This window comes from Myodes glareolus, chromosome 4, assembly GCF_982192425.1.
Source record: "Myodes glareolus chromosome 4, mMyoGla1.1, whole genome shotgun sequence".
NCBI lineage: Eukaryota > Metazoa > Chordata > Mammalia > Rodentia > Cricetidae > Myodes > Myodes glareolus.
In genome coordinates this window covers 47,444,258-47,465,265 of record NC_142029.1, presented here as the reverse complement: position 1 = coordinate 47,465,265, position 21,008 = coordinate 47,444,258, and the positions used below count along the sequence as shown (strand labels likewise).

Below are 21,008 nucleotides of genomic sequence, written 5' to 3'. Positions count from 1 at the left end.
AGAGGTTGGTAGATTTTCACTGAGGAGTGAAGCAAGGCTAGACGAAGAAAAGTCGAGACTCAGTCTTCCTTTAAAAGAATGACTTTTCTCTCTTGCTTAAAAATTTTATACATTTTTCTTCTCAATTTTGAAGTGACAGAGGAGGGATTCCAGATGACAAAGTGTTTTTTTACCAAAAGAAATAATCCTGGTGAAAAATTGTCTTTGCTATATTGTCTTGGGCATTTGAGAAAAGTAAGACCAAAGACGGAGTATATCTTGAGTTTTATTGTTTGGAGTTTATAATTACAAAGTAGTCCAAGTCATTTCTCAATATTGTGGCACAATACATAAACATATATGTGTACATATATATATACACACACATATTCATAAAAAGTATAAAATATTACTTAAAAATTATGCTGTAATAAGATTTTTCCTCATTTACTGGCCAAGCATAAACATATACCTCCAAAGCACCTTTTTTTTTACACAGTCTTTTTGACATTTCTGTTTATAACTAGTTTGTACATTCATAGAGCTGAAGGCAATGTTTTACTGCAACAAACTTCATAAAAGGATTGAAATTTTAAAATGTTTTGTGTCAAAAGTACTTAATATTTGTAAACACTAGGAAACATGTTTCCTGTCCAAACATCTAGCTGTTGTTTCGTGGTTAAGTGAAGGCTCCCGTTTCTTGATTACTGATGCGGTGTTGGCCATACTCACTTGGTCATAGGACCATCTTAGGCGCTCTGTGGGCCTAGATTATTTCATCAGTCTGGGTATCTCTTGGGCATCCCTTAGGGCTCACCATTGGTACTTGAGTGTGCCTTATAGTGGTTGCTTGGGATTTGGGTCTCAGTGACTTCAAATGTTTGTACCACTTCTTAAAATCAGTGTTGCCTTCCAGAATGCTGGAGTTTTCCATGATATACAAGGTGTGACAGGAATGAGAGCTGTATTGGCATCTTGGGCAGGACAGGTACAGGTTTAAAATTACAGTTTGTTTTAGAATGTTCTCTCATGACACCTCCAAGTGAGGAAGAAGGAAGGAGAGAGAGGCAGGGCTCTGGAATCTCACAAGAGTTAAAAGAACCAATGTTCTGCCCCACTGTCAATGTTTATGAAGCACATCTAAGTGCCTATCCTCTCTTCTGTAATGTACCAGTTCTGCTCATTTCCTCCCCTCCCGTTCTCTCCGGACCCTTGACCAGCTGCCTTTTACAGTCCCTAAACTAATGTGTTATTTGCTTTATACAGTGACTCGTCAAAGGCACATTGGTGTTGTGAGACAGGATCCTGTCCAGTTTCCAGTCTTTCAAAATTGGTAGACAAAAGGAACCCGAAAGAAAGCATAGTGTGGCGGGCAGAAATAAACCAGAGATTTGTCATCTGGGGCCATTGCCGGGAAGAGAGGAGCCTTGATATAGGAGAGAGTATTGACTTTGAGGTCAAAAGACCTAGGTACAGGTTTTAGATGTATCATTTGGGGATGCATGACCTTGGATGAGCCAACCCTTTCTGCTTACATTTCAAAGGAAACAACATTTACTTATCTACAAAAATCTCCTGTAAATTATGTTTTTTTGTTTGTGAGAGCCTTGATGTCCTGCTGACTGGCCTGAAACTCTGTGTAGGTCAGGCTGGCCTGGAACTTGGCAGCCATCCTCTTCTCCCTCCCAAGTGCTGTGACTGCGGGCATATGCCACCACAGCTGGCAATGATAAAGTTCTATGTAAACATCAGTTGTTTGATGGATTATAAATAAATAGAAAGTGAAGAATTATTTTTGTGGTTCAAAGATAACAAAATGTGTTATGTGGATATGTAAATTACATCTAGTTGTTTTCTTCCCCCACTCCCAAAAAGGACCCTGTTGCTTCACTTTGACTTTCTGTCTGCTCACTGAGTTGCTGGCCTTGACAAATGATGTCATAGTTATAGTCTTCCTAGCAAAGTGCTGAGAATCAGCTAGGAGCCTTGAGGATGGTAAGAGCCAGATTTGAATATCACTGGAAGAAAAATGTAGTTTGATATCAAAGACAAGGAGCTTTCCGTTATTGATACAAAACAAGGATCGCTGCGCAGAACGAAAGTAGTACTAAAGGAAAGCTTCCCTGGTAATGGCTTCCTGCAGAGAACTTGATCCGCCCTTCCACTGCCGGGTAAACTACTTTCATTTTTGAGATATATTCAGAAACCACGCTGATATCTTGGTCACCTGGGGAAGAAAGCACATACGTTATTTTAACTCTAGGAGAATGATATATTAGCAGCAAGAAGAAAAATAAAGTCTTTGAAGCCCTTGAAATTGAAAAGAGAAGACACCTTTTCATTTCAGGATAAAGCACCTCAGAAGACTTTTGTCTTCTGGTAATTCTAAGTGCAAAGAATCTGATTGCTCTTTCATGTTACAGATGAGAACTTCAGCACAGGTAATTGGGAGGAGTGCAGTTGTCTCAGCTCCAAGGTTTCTAAGAGGTTGTTGGCCTCACCGCTGCAATCCTCTCCGGAGCCAAAGGCAATGGGGATCTGGGCCAAGAGTTATCTGAGAAATAAACATGGCTTTCTCATGCTGTCTGCTCAACGTTGTCTCCACATACTTGATGATGGGACATTGGAGGTTTCATTCCCAGAAGAGGATAGGGAAGTAAGACTTGCTTAGACAAACCCATGACAACTCCCCAAAATCTTACTATTATTTCAATTCCTCCACGTGGGTTTATTCATTGAAACTATTTAATACCTAGCATTGTTAACACACGGTAGTCTACTGTAAAGAAAAAAAATACTGGGCCGTTGTGATGGCACATGACTTTAATCGCATCCCTTGGGCAGGAGGATCTGTGAGTACCAGGCCAACCTGGTCTGCATAGCAAGCTCCATGTATGTCTCTATGTCTCTATGTGCCTTCCCTTGGGTCAGATAGATGTGAATGTGTGTGCTGGGGAAGGGAGAACAGAGCACTCCTCAGTGTTGTACTGTTGTTAGCAACCTCCAAAGCAGGAGGGAGCAACAACAAAGGTATAAGTTCCCTTTTCTTGCCCAGTTCTGCCCAGTTCTGTTGTGCTAAACGGAGGAGAGGAAGAGGTACTGATGCTTACCAGAGTCATGTTTTAATAATTCATCTTTTATCATCTGGAATCCATCCCCACCACTGACCAGGTAGCTCGGGAGGATCACTTTATACACTTTATCCATTTCCAGAGGCTCATAACTGGGCACTCGACACATGGTGCAAAGAACATCTAATTGTACCACTCTGTTCCAGGGTTTTCGGGTAAGATCATACACCACGTGGATTCCTAGAAGAGAAATGAGTCAATTTTTTTCTTCCTGAATCCAAAGAGACTTTTGCCTATGAAAGGGATTTTGACCAATATCTAGACTCAGGATATTAGGCGTGTGTTACTTTAGTTCCTGTGTGAGTGAAATTTAATCGGTAATGTTGGCAGTGGTGTAGCTACCCTTAGTTACTTTCATCCTTGAGGCCTCCGATAGATGGGAGAACCACCAAAGGAGAACTGACCTCAGAAAGGCAAGGGTGATTTTGCGGGGAGGAACGCCAGTATTTTTCCTCTTTATAATCCTGAATTCACTGGTCCAGACATGACTCACTGGGTTTGGAAAGTGAGGTGTGCATCATTGGGAGATGCAACAGAGCATCTGTAACAGCTTTGAAGACGGAATGTCGTAATTCTGATTTGGAGATTTTCACAAATACTCATTCTTAGCACTTTGCTAGAGCATCAGAACAACAGAGGTCCTTGGCTCTGCCCTGGGAAAATGCTCTATGTCAGGGCTACCACACAGACAGAGGCCAGGGTCTCCTGCCAGACAGCGGCACCCATCAAGCAGTTCCAGGAATAAAATGAAAATGAAGCTGGATGTGGAGGTACATTCTCGGAACTCCCAGCCTGTGGAGGGCCCGAAACAGGAGAGTCACCACACATTGGAAGTCAGGAAGTCAGGCTGAGCTAAGTAGTTTGAGTCTATCTTAGAGAACATATTGAGACTCTGTCAAAAACAAACAAACAAACAAAACAAACAAACAAAAAAGGGCAGCCAACATGAAGCCAGGCACAGTGGGACGTAACTGTAATCCCACCATTACAGGAGGATCAGGATTTAAAGACCAGCGTTGGCTACATAGTTTGAAGTCATTCTGGGCTACATAAGATCCTGTCTCAACATGAACAAAGCAAGATGAATAAAAGGGAAAAAATAAGGCCAGAAAACCATTTTGGACGAAAATAAGATTACTACTCTAAGGATTAACTCTGGATTGTGGAATTGGTTACTAAGAAAAGCGTTTCAGGATCCTTTAGGAGCTGGGACATAGCAGTGCATTTTCCCAGCACGCTTGAGACCTCAGGTTCAATTCCCAACAGCACAAAATAAAATAAACTAGAAATGTTTGCCTTGCATGTGTTTAATCTCCAGCACTCCCTACACCCACCGTCAATGAAGAAAGAAGCCTTTAGCAATATGAGGAACATTCATTTCCATTCTTCCCTACAGTCAAAGAGAAAGCAGGTCTGGGGTTGAAGACATGCCTCTCCCTGCCCCCACCCCCAGCAGGATTAGAGTAGACTGTGTCTTTACCCTACCTTTGTTCCTTTGAACTCTAATATGGTCCTGGGCAGCTAACAATAATGGAGAGCTTTTGTTTTTGTTTAAGAATGTTTCCTACACTTCCAAGTAAGAGTCCCACAGAAAGACCTCATGCCAGCTGATCTGACGAGCGTTCAGGAGGCCAGGAGACCATAGTCATTGACAGATGGGGTTGGCTGTGAGAAAACCCAATTAAGCCCAGCCACAGAGGTAAGGGGCTGAACCAAAAAAAAGCCAGGAAAGCCCTGTCACTGGGCAACATGCTCCGCAGGAGGTGCCACTTACCGCCCACTTGCAGGAACTCCCCAGTGGACTGGCCATAGCGATGCACGCTGTGTTCAAAAGCCTTCTTCAGGGTGGAACCTTTTATCTGGACCAGGTCAAATGTCCCTCCAAAGGGCAGCACAGCAGCCAGGTTCTCCCAGGTGATTGTGCCTTAGGCAGTTTATAAATGCATCAGGAGAGAAAAAGAGCTTAAGAAACTGTTTCCCCAGAGACCGCCTCCCTTGAGTTGAGCAAATAAGGGGAGGGGGTGTCACAGCCACTGTGTTGAACTTTAGGAGGGAGTGCACTGAAAGGTTCTGCTCTGTTGTCCACCATTGGGCAAGGCGGTTGAGCTTGCAAAGCACCAAGTCCAACTGTTCTCAGCCTTGGATCTCCTGGCTTGGGCTGGATCTTCAGTAGCTGGTTAAACACTGTTCAGTGCTACACAGGCAGTGTGTTCTAGCCACCTGCCCCATTGTTTGAAATGAGCTTGGGGCCTTATAGTGATGGGGTTTGATAGTACGTCAGTGAGGACTGCCACAGAGCCTTAAGTATCTGTCTAGTGGATTTGTTTTAATGTATGGTAGGACCGTGGGGATCTGTAAATATTTGAAGTGTGTCTTTGACATGGCTTTTCCAGCACAGAAGGTTAATGAGTTGGTCTTTCTCTTTTCAAATGTAAAAATGGTCAATAGTTTTTTTTATAAAACAGCAACAGTTATTAGATTTAGACCAGCCTTAGGTTTAGCATTTATGTGAAGACGTATGAGAAAGCATGTGTGTCCTTTTGTCGAAGCACTGGGCTTGAATGGCAGCTAACACAAACTTGAAGGACCGGCATTTTGGTTTGAGGCTGGCAGAGAGGGTGCCGTAGGCACAGTCAGCGAAGGGACAGCATGGACAGCTAAGGAAACTGGGCCTAGGTGCATACCATTGTTCTTCTCTTCAATGGGGGACCGGATGCCACCTCCATTTAAAATGCACATGGACACATGGTTCCAGAACATTTCATCCGGGTGTCTGAGGTTGTTGTTAATCTGCAATAATAGCAGTAATTTAGTTACTTTGGGTCTTCCTTCTTGGTATCAGTTCCAGAAATCCAGTTATCTCTACTGAGAAAACAAAATATTTATCCCTCGCTCCCATATCCCCAGAAGTTTCCCAACTGTAAGTAAAACAAATTGTATACATTATTAATCCAAAACAATTATTAGTCTATCTTCTATTAGTCTCCAATCAATCAGAAGAAAAAGTATATTCTGACTAGTCCTGTGTCACATTCTCAGGACAGGGGGCTCTTTACCTACTCCTCAAACCTATGTCCCAGGCTAGGGGGCATAGCTGGTGTTGATTGCTCCAGGGTGGACTGGTCTGTGGAGCTGCTCTTCCAGGTCAGCAGGACCTTCCAGCCTGCCCATCACCTATCTTATGCCATGCAGTTCCCCCATATTGGCAATCTTGGAGGCACAGGAATGGCCTCCTGAAGCTGGGGAAAAGCAGGTTCATTCTTACTTTACTTTTACAAAAACACACATTCAGTTAAGCAAGTAAATGCATGCTTTTGTTTATTTGTTTTAAGACAGGGACTCTTTATGTAGCTTTTGCTATTCTAGGACTTGCTATATAAACCAGGCTGGCCTCAAACTTGGAGAAATCCACCTGCTTCTGCCTCCCAAATGTTGGGATTAAAGACATACACTACCATATATGACCTTAAACCTTTTATTTTTAAAATTTATTTTATATTTTAAGTGTATGAGTGTTTTACCTGCATGCATGTTATGTGTACCACATGTGTGCCTATGGAGGTCAGAAGAGGGCATTAGATCCCCTGGGACTGGGGTTACAGATGGTTGTGGGCAACTATGTGGGTACTGGGAATTGAGCCCAGGTCCAAGTAATGTCAAGCTCTGAACCAACTCTCCTGCCTCAAAATGTGTGCTTTCTAATTTTAAAACAAGCACAAAAGTAAAGTTAGATTTACTCCAACCTCTCCCCAACCCCCCCAGCCTTTTTAACAGAAAGGTTAAGTGCTGGTAGCACCCTGGAGTGTTTCTTTGAAGATGTTTCTCTAGATGTTTCTGTCTGTTTGTTTTCCATACTGATTTCATGGTGTTCGGTAACCAGTCTGAACCTCTCTTGGAGGGCGTTCATGCTGTCCCTCACTTGGCCAGAGTTTGTGGAGTGTGGTTGTATCACAGAAAGCAACACCAGCAGGATACTGACACCGACAGCCGCCCCCACCATGGGTGAGCCCATGGGAGCAACAGTCCAGCATAGAGACCTTTGCTCAGCACAGCCCCACAAAGCCATGTTGGCCAATTGGCTCCAGAAAAAAAATGCTCTTCATGAATGACCTTGCTCTAGCCTGGGATTTATTATAATTATGTATGTCATTCTATGCTTGGGAAAGACATGCAAGTTATACGAGGCCCATGATCTTTACAGCCAAGAAAACAAATCAGGGAAAACTGTCCTGCCAAGTCAGGTCCAAGCAGATGTGCTTGATCTACTATGTAACATCTGGCGGCAGCGGAGTGGTGGGGTGGGTTCCCGTCATGATCTGTAAGATCATCTTACCGAAAGAAACACCCCAAATTTAGACATCTAGGAAAGACATACTTTAAAAGGTTTTAGCCCTTGTAAAGCAATAATGAGATGGTCTCCTAACCTCTCTGAGCCTCCTCACCAAGGTATTCAGCATGAAACCAGTCATGCTTCAAACTCCCGTCTGGGCACTAAGTGTATCAGAACCCTCAATTCTGCCGCCATCACTTTGTCCCTTGTAGTCTCTTCTCTCCATCTCCCTTTCTCCCCTCCCTAGATGCAGGTGCTCTGCCCCTGCAGAGAGCTCACCATGGCGTCACAGATCAGGTTGCCCATGTTGCATTCTCTGAACCGGCATGCCTGAGTGGAGCCATCCAGGTAGACGATTGTTCGCCCTAGTTCCTGGGTAGAGTAGTTATCTAACTTTATCCTCCACTGGTTAATGTCAGCTTTGATGACTGGATCTAGAAGGACAGTAAGGAAGGACCATCAGAAAAGTGCAAATGAAAGGAAAGGCCTGTCATTAAAGCAGATCTCCTAGTGGGTAAATTCTAGAGAAATCAAGCATTGTCAGGCTTCCCTGCTGAGAGCAGCATTAGTACATTTGTGAATTTTGGTTTGGACTATGAAATTCCTTAGGGAATTTCATTTTCTAACATTAATACCTGGGCATTTCTTACCTCAAGGATGCCTTTGAGCATCTCAGCATCCACTCAACATCTGGGTGAGTACCTGTCAGCCCACCTGGGATGACACCGTGGTGGTGCCATGGACTGAGATGTTGGGCAAGTCTAGAGACTCTGCTGAGGGTATGGTTCCTAGCTTGCTTCCTTGCTAGCTGCTTATGTTGTGATGGACCACAGACTCTGCTGGGTACAGTGGAACCTCCTTGCCCATCCTTCTGAGCTGATGATAGCGAGCATAAAAGGGGTGGTAGAATCACAACATCACGCTCACAAAGACCATGTGAAAATGGATGGCAAAATGATGCTTTTATTCTGAGTCTCAAAGCCAGATGTGCTGCTGTACAATATAACCCCAGCCCGGGCTATATATGGAGAAGCTCTTCTCAAAACAACAAAGATCACAACTGTCTCATGAATGAAGAAGAAGCTGAGGCCCACACCACACTGTCACGGCCTCTTGTTAGGTGAGCTATCCTATTTTTTCAGTCTCCCTCTCCTCTCTAGACAGGAGCTGGCAGTGACTTCTGCCTCCCCAGAGGAAGCGTTTGAAAAGCAGAAAGAGCAGTGGTACACAGAGCAGACTTGGAAAATCTAGTGAGGATTTGGACGTTGGGAATTTGGAATTTCCTTATCAATAAAGAGAGTAGACACAACGAAAAAGCTAAATTCTTCACAAGTCTTACAGGCATTTCCTGAACCAAAGCAAGAGGAAGAAGGGGATTGACGATCTAGCCACATAACTTGCCGTGTGGTAGACTCTGCCCAGATCTCACCTTCAGGGATGCTGCTGTTCAGAAGAATGGGGTTTCCATGTGAACTGACGACATTTCCTTTGTTGTCAAACTCAACCTTCAGATAGCCTAGATATTTGCCAAAAGCATAGGCCTGGACCACAGGAACCTTCCGGCCATCATCGGAGGTGACTATGAATGGGTACTTCCCAGCAGGAATTTCTTTGGAAGGTGGACTTCCTGAAATAAAAGAGGCAAAGTTGATCAGGTCAGTCTGCACATGGCAGGCCACTTGCTGGATGACAGCGACTTTTAACTTGATGACTCGCCATCTGCTGTTCTGCATGGTTGGTCTTTCAGAGCCCTGTGGGACATTTGTCACTAGTTCCAAATGCCCTTTTGGCGTACAAATCCTGCCATTCTCCACTCAGTGGGCATTTACTAAGCTGTTTCTAAGTCTGGGGTATTGTGCCTGGTGATCTGATGAGCGTCAGAAAAAAATAGAATATTGCTAAGATTATCCCTCTACCATGCAGACTCCACCTCTGTTCACCCTGACTGGATGAACAAGCCGCTTGGACAGTTTTCTGCAAAATCCTCCTGCTGCTGCTTCCTGGGGGCTAGGATTACAGATGTGCACAATGATTCCTTTCCTGCCAAGAAGTACAGGAAAGGAATCTGAAGTGGGTGAATAACAATTCTCATTCTAAAGGGTTGTTCAGACAATTCAGTGTCTTAATTCTTCAGTGTGTGCCTGCCAGGCACAGTAGGTGCACCCTTTATCTTTCTCGCATAAGATGAAGGTATTCTGAAGAAACACAGCATGTGCAGCCCCAAGCTTAGGTTGTCAGTGAGAACGAAGGAGGAACAACAGAGCTGCTTTACTGCTGAATTCTCAGCTGTGTTTAGGAACAGCCACATCCACCCTGGGGACCCCAAAGCAAGCATCTCCCCAGCTAACCTTTACATCAGGCAAGTTCTGCAGGCCTTTATCTCACAGGGGCCACGGGAAGAACCTGGGAGCCATTCATCACCCAGAGGCCTCCTTGCTTGCCTGAGGGTCAGAGTGGCCACAGGGGAGGCACAATGCCCAGCGTCTCTTCACTTGCCCATGTTTAATTTCTTACCAGAAGCTGAATTTATTTTTAAGCATTTATTTGTGTGGGAGGAGCCATGTGTGTGGGTCCCAGGAATCAAACTTGGGTCCTCAGGCTTGGCTGCAGGCTCCTTTCCCTGCTGAGCCCTCTCACTGACCTGTGTGTTTAAGTTAACTTCCCCCCTCTTTGGTGTTCAGTGTGCTTCATTTCCTTTGATTTGCTTTTGAGACATCTTCTGAAGAGCAATGTGTAGTTCTAACCTACACATTGACTTTGTAATTCTACTGTTTCAGCCTCCCACATAAATGCTGGGATTACAGGTATGCCCCAGCATGCATTTCATGATTCATATCAAATTTCTGTGGAAGTGACACAGTTTGGGCTGCTTAGAATCAGATTATGAAATTAATACCCTTGGCCCACTTTGTTCCGATTGCCCACTACACACATGACTGGTCTCACCTACTGGCTGTCTCCAGAAGGTCCAGAGAACTTCAAGACATGATCCATTTCACACGGTTCTGAGAGGCATCTGCGGCTATAATACATTTAATTCTCCAAGCTCCCCACGGGGCAGGTCATGTTATTAACTGTACTTTGCAGACAAGAAGACTGACTACCGTAGCAGATACTCAAGGGCACTTGCTGCAGTGTGGTGAGGAGCTGACTGGAAACCGAAGCTCTGAGAAGCTGTAAGCTGGTTGGCGCAGACCACTTACAAAAGTACATGCTAAGCCAGGTTTGTACCTTTGTGTCCTAAGCTTTCAGGGTCTTACTATTTACCTAAGAAAAGCTAAGGTGCCCTGTCAACTTCAAGGACAGAAGCACTGCAAATACCACCAGCATTACACAAGTTGGGCTAGCTGCTTCCCAAGTTAGCGTTTCGCTTGATGCAGATGATCTAAGACACAGTAGAGTAACAGGGAGGAGGGACACTTCTAATCTAATCCTTGTCTTCTTCTGTGCTCCTTTGGGCAAGGATAGATCCTGCCCTTCACTGCAGGGACTAGGTATATTTAGGGCAGCCTCTTCTGGGCAATGTTTGGAAAGCTGCAGTTTCCCTGAATGTCCACAGCGTGGCAGAGAATATCCCGTCCAAGTGGAAAAGAGATTAACAAATTGCAGAAACCAGGCATCTCGCAGTTTCTTGGAAATGAAAGAGAATGGCAAGCCAGACTTTTTGCCTTGTTCTTCTTCCCCACCCCCTTCCCTGGAAATAGCTTAAACAGATTGTTAAAAGTCAGAAACCTGACAATCCTGTCAAATGCTTCAATAGCTCAGCAGCACCCATCTGGTAGGGAGCACCTACTTTCTAATTCAGAAAAGTCTTCATGTTCCTTTTCTGAGAATAAAAGACATGTGAAGGTTATCTCACACAGACATAGTCAGGAAAGGCGAGGCGCTTCCCTTGTGGTTGAGGTTAATATCGGGTCTGGTAGCTAACCCCTGCCTCCACCAAGGATGAACCCTTTTCACTCCTCTGTGCATTTGGCAACTCCAGGAAACCCCTGGCAGGGAAAACAATCTCAGGCTTCAAGTTTCCTACACTGTTTCGTGCTTATCAGCCAAAGGCCTAAAAAGTTTATTACTTTCACAGTGCTGGAGGTCAAATCCAGGGCTTGTGTGCTAGATAAACATGACCACTGTTCTACACCCCCAGTCCTTCAGCCAAAGGTTCTCACACCTAAAATATTGTCTCCACATGAAGCCACACTTTGTCTTTAGGTATGTGGCTTATCATCTTGGCATGAGAGGAAGTGTGTATAGACCGTCTTCCAGTAACGGAGACAGGACTCAACCCGTGTGGCTGTGGTGCGGTGGACACACGTGGACATGATGAACCCTCCGTTTCCCAGGACTTTCTAAGTGTCCAAAGAGACTTCAGCAGGGGGTTGTCCTCAGTCAAGGAGTGCATGATTCCAGTTAGGGTCTGCACAACTGTTAGATACCTTTGGAGAACTTTTAAAACAAAATTATATTTAAAAATAATATCATAGTTCAAGCTTAAGATTAATGGTTAAGTTTATAGAGTCCTGTGTAAGGGTTTGCTGTACAAATAGAAGCAGTGTTGTAGAATATTTGGAAAAAGAAGAACAAAATTAATGATTCTCCATCTTTAAAATTCTGAAAATTTAAAGAAAATATATTTATGAGTAGCAGCGAGGGGATAAATTGGTGGCAGCCTATATTAGGAAGAAGCCACCTTGTTTAGTAAAGCCAGTGTTCTCCAGAGAAACAGGACTATGTTCACGGATATAAAGAAGCTAGGGGGTAGAGTCTCAGGACATAAAACTAGGGTATTTGTCTTAGACGTACTTTTCCAAGCCCATTTCTGCCCTATCTTACCTTGATCCATCCCTATGGCAATGTTTGGGGGGAAGTTTCACCACTATCTTTTTTGTTGTTGTTGTTAAGGAAAGCTTGGGCTCAAAGAGATGATGTAAATTGTCAGACAGTATTGACTGAACTGGGGAGCAAACTGAGCCTGTAAGAGTACTGAGCCCTTCTCACACCCCCAAGTCACATTCTAGTGAAAGAAAAAAAAAAAGAAATCCTGCACACAGACCACGGAGCAGCAGAGCTAAGGGGGCGCAAGCTTCCATCCTGTGCAGTTTGCAGTGCTCAGGGTACCTGGCCTGGGAGTCCCCAGGAGTTGATCAACTCTCCTCATATAACAGACCTTCCTGCCCAGAGATCCTGACCTCCTGACCGCGCTTATTTACGGCCATTCTCTTCAGAGCCTGGTTTTCAATAGACTCATCTCGGAAAGGAGCCTCACGAGGAGCGAGACCACCGACCACTGCTGTGTGCTTGCAAAATGATGTGGCTTTGCTCGAACGGAAGCGGGTGCTGAAGCTGGGCCAGGCAAAGGCTAAAGGACAGGAGTGAGTGACCACTGGAATGAGGAAGGTCCCTGTGCTGACCTAAGAAACGCCCAGGGAGATCACTGAGGCCACAGGTCAGACTGCTGCCCTTTGAGCCTCAGCAGTTCTTATCACGGGCCTGGAAACAGTTTTTTGGAGACTGTTTCTCTGTCCTGTGCACGTAACAAATATTAAGGTCGCTCTGGAAAGGCAAGATTATCTAAAGCCCGGCTTTCTTTTCTTTTCTTTCTTTCTTTTTTTATGCTTGTGTGTGTGTGTGTGTGTGTGTGTGAGTGAGTGACAGCAGGGGATGGGATGGGGGTGTTTCACTGTATGTTCCTGGCTATCCTGGAACTCACTATGTAGACCAGGCTGCCCTCAAACTCACAGAGATCTGCTGCTTCTGCTTTCCAAGTGCTGGTATTAAAAGTGTGCATCTCTAACTACACTTGCCCTGCTTTTTGGTTTTTGTTTTTGAAACATGGTCTCATGGAGCCCAGGCTGGTCTAGAACATTTTGTGTAGGGAAAGATGACCTCATACTTCTAATCTTCCTGCCTCTACCTCTCAAGTGCTTGAATGATGGGCCTGTTGTTAACACATCTGGCTTAAGACCCAGCTTCTTAAACTGTGGGTCATGAGCCCCTATGAGGTAGTGTGACTGAAAGGAGGGTAATGGAAAATCTGGCAACAGTAAAAGGTTTCTGAACATACAAGGACCAAAAATTGGTTCAAAATCAAACATATGATGGATCTGCATCTCGGACTTCACTGTAGTCTTGATCCTGCACACATGGTCACAGCGGGCAGTGCCATTGGATGGTAGCTGAGGCTCAGACTCGAGACTACTGTATGTTGAGAACTGCATAGTTGCTACTGTACATACAAAGTTGTTTTTGCTCTTATAAAAACATGATTTTGTTATTGAAAACAAAGGTTTGTAATACATTCCTGCCACCATTCCTTGGTACATAAGTAACAAGCTAGTCTGTTTTTGGAGTTTATTGTATCAGAGTATGTTTGATTATAAAAAAGTTGCTGTTTGAATTACTGACTTGAGTTTCATAGAAAACATTAAGTTAACCTTGGTTAGGACAGAAAGTCCAACAATTTCTGAAGTGGTTCTAAACGTAATTCTGCCATTCTGTACTACGTATTTATACCAAGTGGCATTTTCAGGATTAAAGATTATAAAATCAAAATATTGATCAACTCTAAAAAAACACTGACGATGCTGAAGTGTCAAGTATTCAGCCCAGATTCAAATCTTCACCTAAAAACAAGCAGTTCCACCTCATTAGTATTTAAATTTGCTTTGTCTTTTTTAAAAAAATGGTAAAATTATATGTATGCCAAAGAATTCTTTCAAATAAGTTTCTTGCATTGGTGAGATGTTCAGTGGTAAAAATGGTTGGACTATGAGCCTGAATTCTCTCCTGGGAACCCACAGTAGAAAGAGAGAACCAACTCCCCAGGGTTGTTCTCTGACCTCCACACGTGTGCTCTGGTGTGTCCGTGCTCATACCCACTAGTGCACATGTCCTATATGTGCACACAAAAATAAATTTTAAAAGGAAAGTCATTTTCTTTCTGATTTATTATCAGAAAGTTTCAAAAATGTATCCCCGATTTTATATATTTATATGCCCGGGCCTTATGAAAATATCCTGGGCAAAAAGGGGTCATGAGTGGAAAAGATTCCAGAAGCCTTGCTCTGAGTGTACGCAACGGAGAGATGAACAGTGGCTGCCAGGATGGGGCGTGACACAGTTGGTACAGTATCTACTGAACATGCACAAAGCCCTGGACTTGATTCCAGGCACTGCGTAACACTGGGTATGGTGGCTCATGCCTGTATCCCCAGCATTCAGGAGGTAGAAGCATGAGGACCACAAGTTCAAGGTCATCCTTGGCTATGTAGCAAGTTCTCGGCCAGGTATCGAAGGGTTGGGGGCACAGCTCCCTGACTGAGGGACTGTCAGCAGTAGTTGCTCCCTCCCTTCTCACTCTAACCCCTGCTCAAGGTCAGGACACAGCAGTTCTGGTCCGGCTGCTCTGCGATTATTTTGTGAACTCCATTTGTTTTAATTCTGGAGTCTTAATATAATTTCTCTTCCTTAAATATATGAAAAAAGGTAAATTTCATATTCAGTGAATGTGTGCCTAAGTCCAGAGTCAATCATTCTAAAAATAACTTTTTATTTGTTTTTAAAGCCTAAACAATCAAATCTTTTGAAAGAGCTGTACCTGGCATGGTGGTATATGCCTTTAATGATAGCATGTGGGAGGAAGAGGCAGGTGAATCTCTGTGAGTTTGAGGCCAGCCTGGCCTACATAGTGAGACACTGTCTCAAAAAATAATAAAACAAACAAACATCATCAACAACAAAGAAACCCCAAACAAACAAACAAACAAAAAACACACAACCAAAACAAAACAACAACAACAACAAAAAACAACCAAAACCAAAAGAAAGACAGAAAAGAATCCGTTCAAACAACACTGGACATCTGCCTCTCACGTGTCAGCTAACCAGGCTATCAGGAGAAAAATGGGATATCAGCCAGATTGGTCAGGAGACCCAAGGCTTCTGAACCTCTGAAGCCTGACTGAAAAGGAACACAGAGTGAGAGAGCCTGGGTAGGACGCGAGGGTCCTGGAGTGGAGTTCTGAAGCTGTCTGCAAGTGACCAAGTCTCAGCCTGTCTGAGAAGTGAAGACATTGAGCTGGAGTGGAGGTGTCAGTCTTTCAGGGAACAGGAACAAGAGGCCCTGAGCCTTGCTCACACACACACTTCCTCACAGGATGAAGGCAGGGGCTGGTGTGGAGAAGGAGACAGGAAATTGGTGCTCACCACTCAGTGATATGGGAGGATGCTGAGAAGTCATTGGTACAGTGATAAGAAGGGGCAGGTTGTATGAGTCACATAGTTTACCGTTGTAGCTTGCAACATCATTAAGTTCTACCCCCTCCAAAAAAAAAAAAAGATTTCCTAAAATCTTGAACTGTAAATAGTTAGCCGCTGCATGGTTGCCTTTTTAGGGACAATATGTCAGAAAAGAAGGGAGTCACACATTTCCAGGTTTCAGCCCTTTGCTGAACTGCAAATAGAACATGATGTCTGCACTTGTCCAAGACCACACAGACTTGAAGAACCAAATGTCCAGTGTGTTGGGAAGCAGACAGGAAACAGCTCATTAGGAGTCTCTCCAGGAATCATAAAGATACTGGGCGCATGATCTGGGCGCATACCAGCACTCAGTGGAAGAGGCAAATGGATCTCTGTGAGTTCTAGGACAGCTTGGTCCACAGAGTGAGTTCCAGCCAAGGCTATACAGAAGAACCTTGTCTCAAAAAACAAATATCAAAAACAAACAAGAAGACAGGACAGCCCTTTGCATGCCTGCTGCAGATTCCAACTTGAACTCACTTTCCTACTTTTGTCATGGACCACTTTGTGGCTCCTGGATGTAATGCCTTCAGAGACAGCATTTGCCTCTCAAGCCTCGTTCCTGCAGCTCTAACACTTTGCGAGCCTGGCTGGGAAGTTCCCTCCTCTTCATTAGAGGTGGTAACTTATGCAATGTGAGCCATTTAACTCATTTACATACGAGGGTGGGAGTTGGTGGGGGGAAACTAACTTAGTGGGCAGTAACAAGCACAAAAGGTTAGATAACATAAAATATCAGGGTGCTGTTCAGATGCTTTGGGGATGTTTTTTTTTTGGGTTTGTGTCTGTGTTGTATGCTGAGATGTTTCTTATATTTCAAATTTTGAGCTGGGAATGGTGGTTCATGCCTGTAATCCCAGCACTTGGGAGGCTAATGTAGAAGAATTTCCATGAGTTTGAGTCTAGCCTGGATTACAATATAAATTCCAGACCAGCCTGGACTACAGTGAGTTCTGGTCTCTAAACACAAAAGGATCTATTCATAGGCTGGGTTTTTTTTTCTGTATTTAATAAGTAATATTTAAAGACTATTATTTAGCTTCATAAAATAGTGTGGTGGAAATCACTTAAGCTTTGTGTGTATGTGTGTGTGTGTGTGTTGTATATATGTGTGTGTATGTGTGTGTGAGAGAGAGAGAGAGAGAGAGGGAGGGAGAGAGTGAGTGCCATGGCACATATGAAGTCCCAGGACAACTTTTGGGAGCAGTTTCTTTCCTTCCACCATTGCGTGGGCTCTGAGGACTGAACCCAGGTCTCCAGACTTGTGCAGCAAGTACCTTTATCTGCTGAGTCATCTTGGCAGCCTTTATCTGCTGAGTCATCTTGTCAGCCTAATTTTTCTTTATTGCAAAAAAAAATGTTTAAATATATAAGTAGGTCTCATCTACTACTATGTTCTTTAATTGATAAATTAGATCCTCAAAAGAGAACCAAAAATTCATTTTCATGACAACAAGTTTAATGTTTGAAATCTATTATAAAATGTGGAATAAACAATTGAGACTCAGGTCAGACACTCTTAGACACTAAGAGATAGGAACAATCTATTCAGGAGTTACAGATAAGCCAGGCACAACTTGTCCTTAGATCTCTTATCTTATGTTGCAGGACTTTGCTGTCTGGGGCAATAGTTATAAGAACAAATAAATAACAGGTACTCCCCCAACCCAGATTTTGGGTTAGGAGGGCACCCCAGTAAATAGCCATACAGATGCCACAAGATAGCATAGATCAAGATGATGTAAGGGCACACCAAAGTGGCATGGCATGCCTGTAACAGCAGTGCTTGGTGCTATGCTATTGGAAGGGGCAAAGCGGGGGCGGGTGGGGTCTTAAATCAAGGTTAGCCTAATCAACACAACATGTTCCATGCCAACCAGTACTACATAGTGAGTCTCATGAGTGAGACTCTCAATAGAAGCAAAACAGAATAATGAAGTGGGGGAGAGAGGGAAAGGAAGAGAGGTAGAGAAGGAAAAGGGGGGAGAGAGATGAGGAAGGACAAGAGAAGACAGGAGCCAGGGATGGTGGACAAGCCTGTATCTTATAATTTTAGTACTTGGGAGCTCAGGTGGGAGCATTAGGAGTTGAAGGTCAGCCTCAGTCACACAGTGAGTTTAAGGCCAGCAGGGCTGACTTGGGATCCCGTCTCAAGATAAAAAGAATCAAAATGACAATAAAAGAAGCAGTAGAACAGCAACAAAGCAGGATATCCTGGATGTTTGGGGAAATTTCGCTTTACTTTATCCGTATCTGTGTGAGAGTGCACACACATATTTGAACACATTTTTTACTAGAGCCTCTTGTAAAATGTCATGCTTACTATGGATCACAGCCAAACCTGTAAAGACTGAAGGGACGGGAGAGCCAACTTGTTCCTGCTGCTAGTTACAGACTTCTGATACTGCTTTGGGGGACAGCTATGAAAATGCCCAGGTTTTGAAAGAGTCTTATCCATAGGGGTGACATAGAATTAAAATTAGGGAAGGTGAATATAAGGACCTAGCTGAGTCTGTTGTGACTTGGATGTGGCTTGTCCTCTTTGTGTTCATGTGTGAGCAGCTTAGTCCTCCTTGGTGACACTGAGGGATGGTGTCTAATGTGAGGTGATGAGGTCATTAGGGCCACCACCCTCAGAAGAGATCAGTGTGGTTCTCTTGAGACCCCAGTTAGTTCTAGGAGCGGGAGGGGTTGTAAAGCGAGGCCACCACATGTGTGTTCCTTCTGTGCTGTCCGTTTCCCTTCCTGATTCTCTGTCATGTTATAGTGCAGCCAAAAGGATGTTCACCCAAGGCCAAGCTAGTGAAGTCAACTGTTCTGAGCTTTCAATATCCAAAGTTGTGATAGACTCCTCATTAGGAAGCCAGAGGGGGTCCGTGACCTGTATGCTCAAGGACACTCAAGTGAGTTAGGAATGAGGACTTTCCACCCAATATTAGGGTGCTTTTGTTTCCATAATTTGTACTGTATCTCATTTTCTGATTCTAAATATAACATTCAGCATTTAAAAGTACTAACAGCAATAATGATAATAATAATAGTAATAATAATACCTTCCAAACCAGATGCATCAGTGCATACTTATAATCCTATCGCTCTCTCAAGAGTCAGAGACAGGAGAATCATGAGATTGGAGCTAATCTGAGCTAGATAGTGACATTCTGTCTTTGAAAACCAAAGGTTGGGGATATAGATGCTTAAAATGCAGAAAGCCCTGGGTTCAGGTCTAAGAATTAATACAATTTAAAAATTATCTTTTAAAAAGTCTATCATAAACTGACCTCTGGCCCAATATCAGCACTCTTTTCATTTTATTATGTGTGCTATATGCTTATAGCATTGACTTTTAATCATGAAATGAATGAATTCTTGGAATGTCTGCCAGTAAGACCATCTGTCATTATTCAGCGCAGATTACATTTATATGGCATATTACAGTTTATACAATATATATTACATACTAAATAGTAATAGTAACAGTTAAAAAGGTAAAGAGAGAAAATAACTGACCCGAACATCCTAGCTTGCAGAATGCATTTGAAACAATTACCTGTGTAAAGAAAGGTATTGGAGTGTCCTCCCACCACGACGTCCACGCCTTTCACTTTCTGAGCAATGAGTTTATCCATTTCAAAACCAGAGTGTCCAAGTGCAATGATTTTGGTCACATTTAGAGTTTTTAATTTATCTACTTCAGGTTGCAATGCGGTGATTTCATCTTCAAAGACTAAATTTGTCCCTAAGGAAGAAAATTAATAAAGTGGATATTAAAATAGTTTCACTATACTGTTTGTTCACCAACACACTAAGCATGTTATGTTTCTTATTGAAGCTCTCTAGTTATAGAGAGTAAATGTATGAATATATCTAGTACAAAAGCCCTGACAAACAAGGAAAACTTAAATCAATGCCATTGGTTGCATTACCTAATATTAGGTTAAAGTTAATATTAATATTAAATATTAGGTTAAATATTTACATTAAATTAAATATTGGGTTAAAGTTATAGATGATAAACATTTATTTTTGTGTGCTCATATATGTCACAGAATGTGCATGGAGGTCAGAGGACAATTTTCAGATTTGATTCTCTTCACTCACTACATGGCTCTTAGGGATCAAACTGAGAACATCAGGTTAGGTAGGGAACACCTACATCTATTGAACCCTCTTACTGAGCCATATGTGATACATTTGCATAAATTCAGTCTCACACTAGCAGTATACTTCAGGTATGGTTTGCTTCCACGTCTTGTATATCTAGACCACCACAATAACTATGTCAAAAATTGTGTCAGCACAAAAGTATGGTGTCCACAGCTGCTCTTGACTCCATTGCTTTGTCTGGAAACTTGGGGCATTCTGTCTTCAAACCTAAGATGTCAACAAGAAATGCCAATTTCAAACAGTGGTTTTTAGACTTATTTATTTGGGGACGTATGTGTCATGGCTGCTTGTGGACATTAGTGGACAACCTGTAGGAGTCAGTTCTGTCTTTCTACCTTGTGGGTTCCCGGGATTGAACCTCAGATGTGGTGGCAAGTGCCCTTACCCACAGAGCTATCTTGCTGGCCCTTGAAAACTAACTTTAGCATGGTAGATAACTGCTCACTTGCAGGCAGCATTAGAGTAGAATGGAGTGCTGTGTTGCAGAGAGGCCTCATCTAAACATTGCTGGCCCTGGGAGAGGATACATACCTCACGGAACTCGCTCTGCTACTCAGTGCTAATGAGTGCCCCTGGCTCTAGCTAGCACAGACTGGGTATTCCTATGCTGAGACATGAACAGGACCTCCCAGTCTGTAGCCAAAACTTAGCAAGTCCTTAGGTCTTACAGCTTCAGTGGTCATGAAGGGATCACAAAGATGCTGTTCTGAAGTCACATCCAGCACTCTGCAGCTCGGCAGTCCTCCAGGGGACCTAGACGCCCTCGTGCTAATTTAAGAAACCAGCACTAAAATGAAGGTGCCCCAAATGCAAAAATCTCATAAAGAGCATTCAAAATGTAAGTTAATAAAGCCCAGGGTGAAAATCAGGAGTCTTTCCAAATATCAGCAGACTACTAAAGAGGCATCCCTTGTCCATTGCCATGCTCAGGACTCTCCTTCCTGACACCACTCTTGAGTCCCGGCCACATGCCAGCTCCACACGCACAAATATGGAAGACGAATCAGCACGACAGCACTGTGTTCACAGAGGCTCCAGACGGATAGCTGGGAAGTTAGCAGCTCCCAGACAGAATGGCCTGACAGAGCTGAAGCAGCTCAGGG

General features: G+C 43.5%; 1 protein-coding gene across 1 annotated transcript in view; it reads right to left on the bottom strand.

Moving 5' to 3' along the window:
• Positions 1 to 252: 252 nt before the first annotated feature.
• Positions 253 to 21,008, bottom strand: part of Nt5e (5'-nucleotidase ecto) — a 47,597-nt gene continuing 26,841 nt past the window's right edge. Inside the window, exons 3-9 of the mRNA XM_048435809.3 lie at positions 19,289 to 19,477; positions 8,870 to 9,067; positions 7,720 to 7,874; positions 5,795 to 5,900; positions 4,885 to 5,034; positions 3,090 to 3,290; positions 253 to 2,206 (exon numbers count right to left, since the gene is read on the bottom strand). Coding sequence (XP_048291766.3) covers positions 2,043 to 2,206; positions 3,090 to 3,290; positions 4,885 to 5,034; positions 5,795 to 5,900; positions 7,720 to 7,874; positions 8,870 to 9,067; positions 19,289 to 19,477 — 1,163 coding nt within the window. The 3' untranslated portion in view covers positions 253 to 2,042. The remainder of the gene's footprint in view (positions 2,207 to 3,089; positions 3,291 to 4,884; positions 5,035 to 5,794; positions 5,901 to 7,719; positions 7,875 to 8,869; positions 9,068 to 19,288; positions 19,478 to 21,008) is intronic.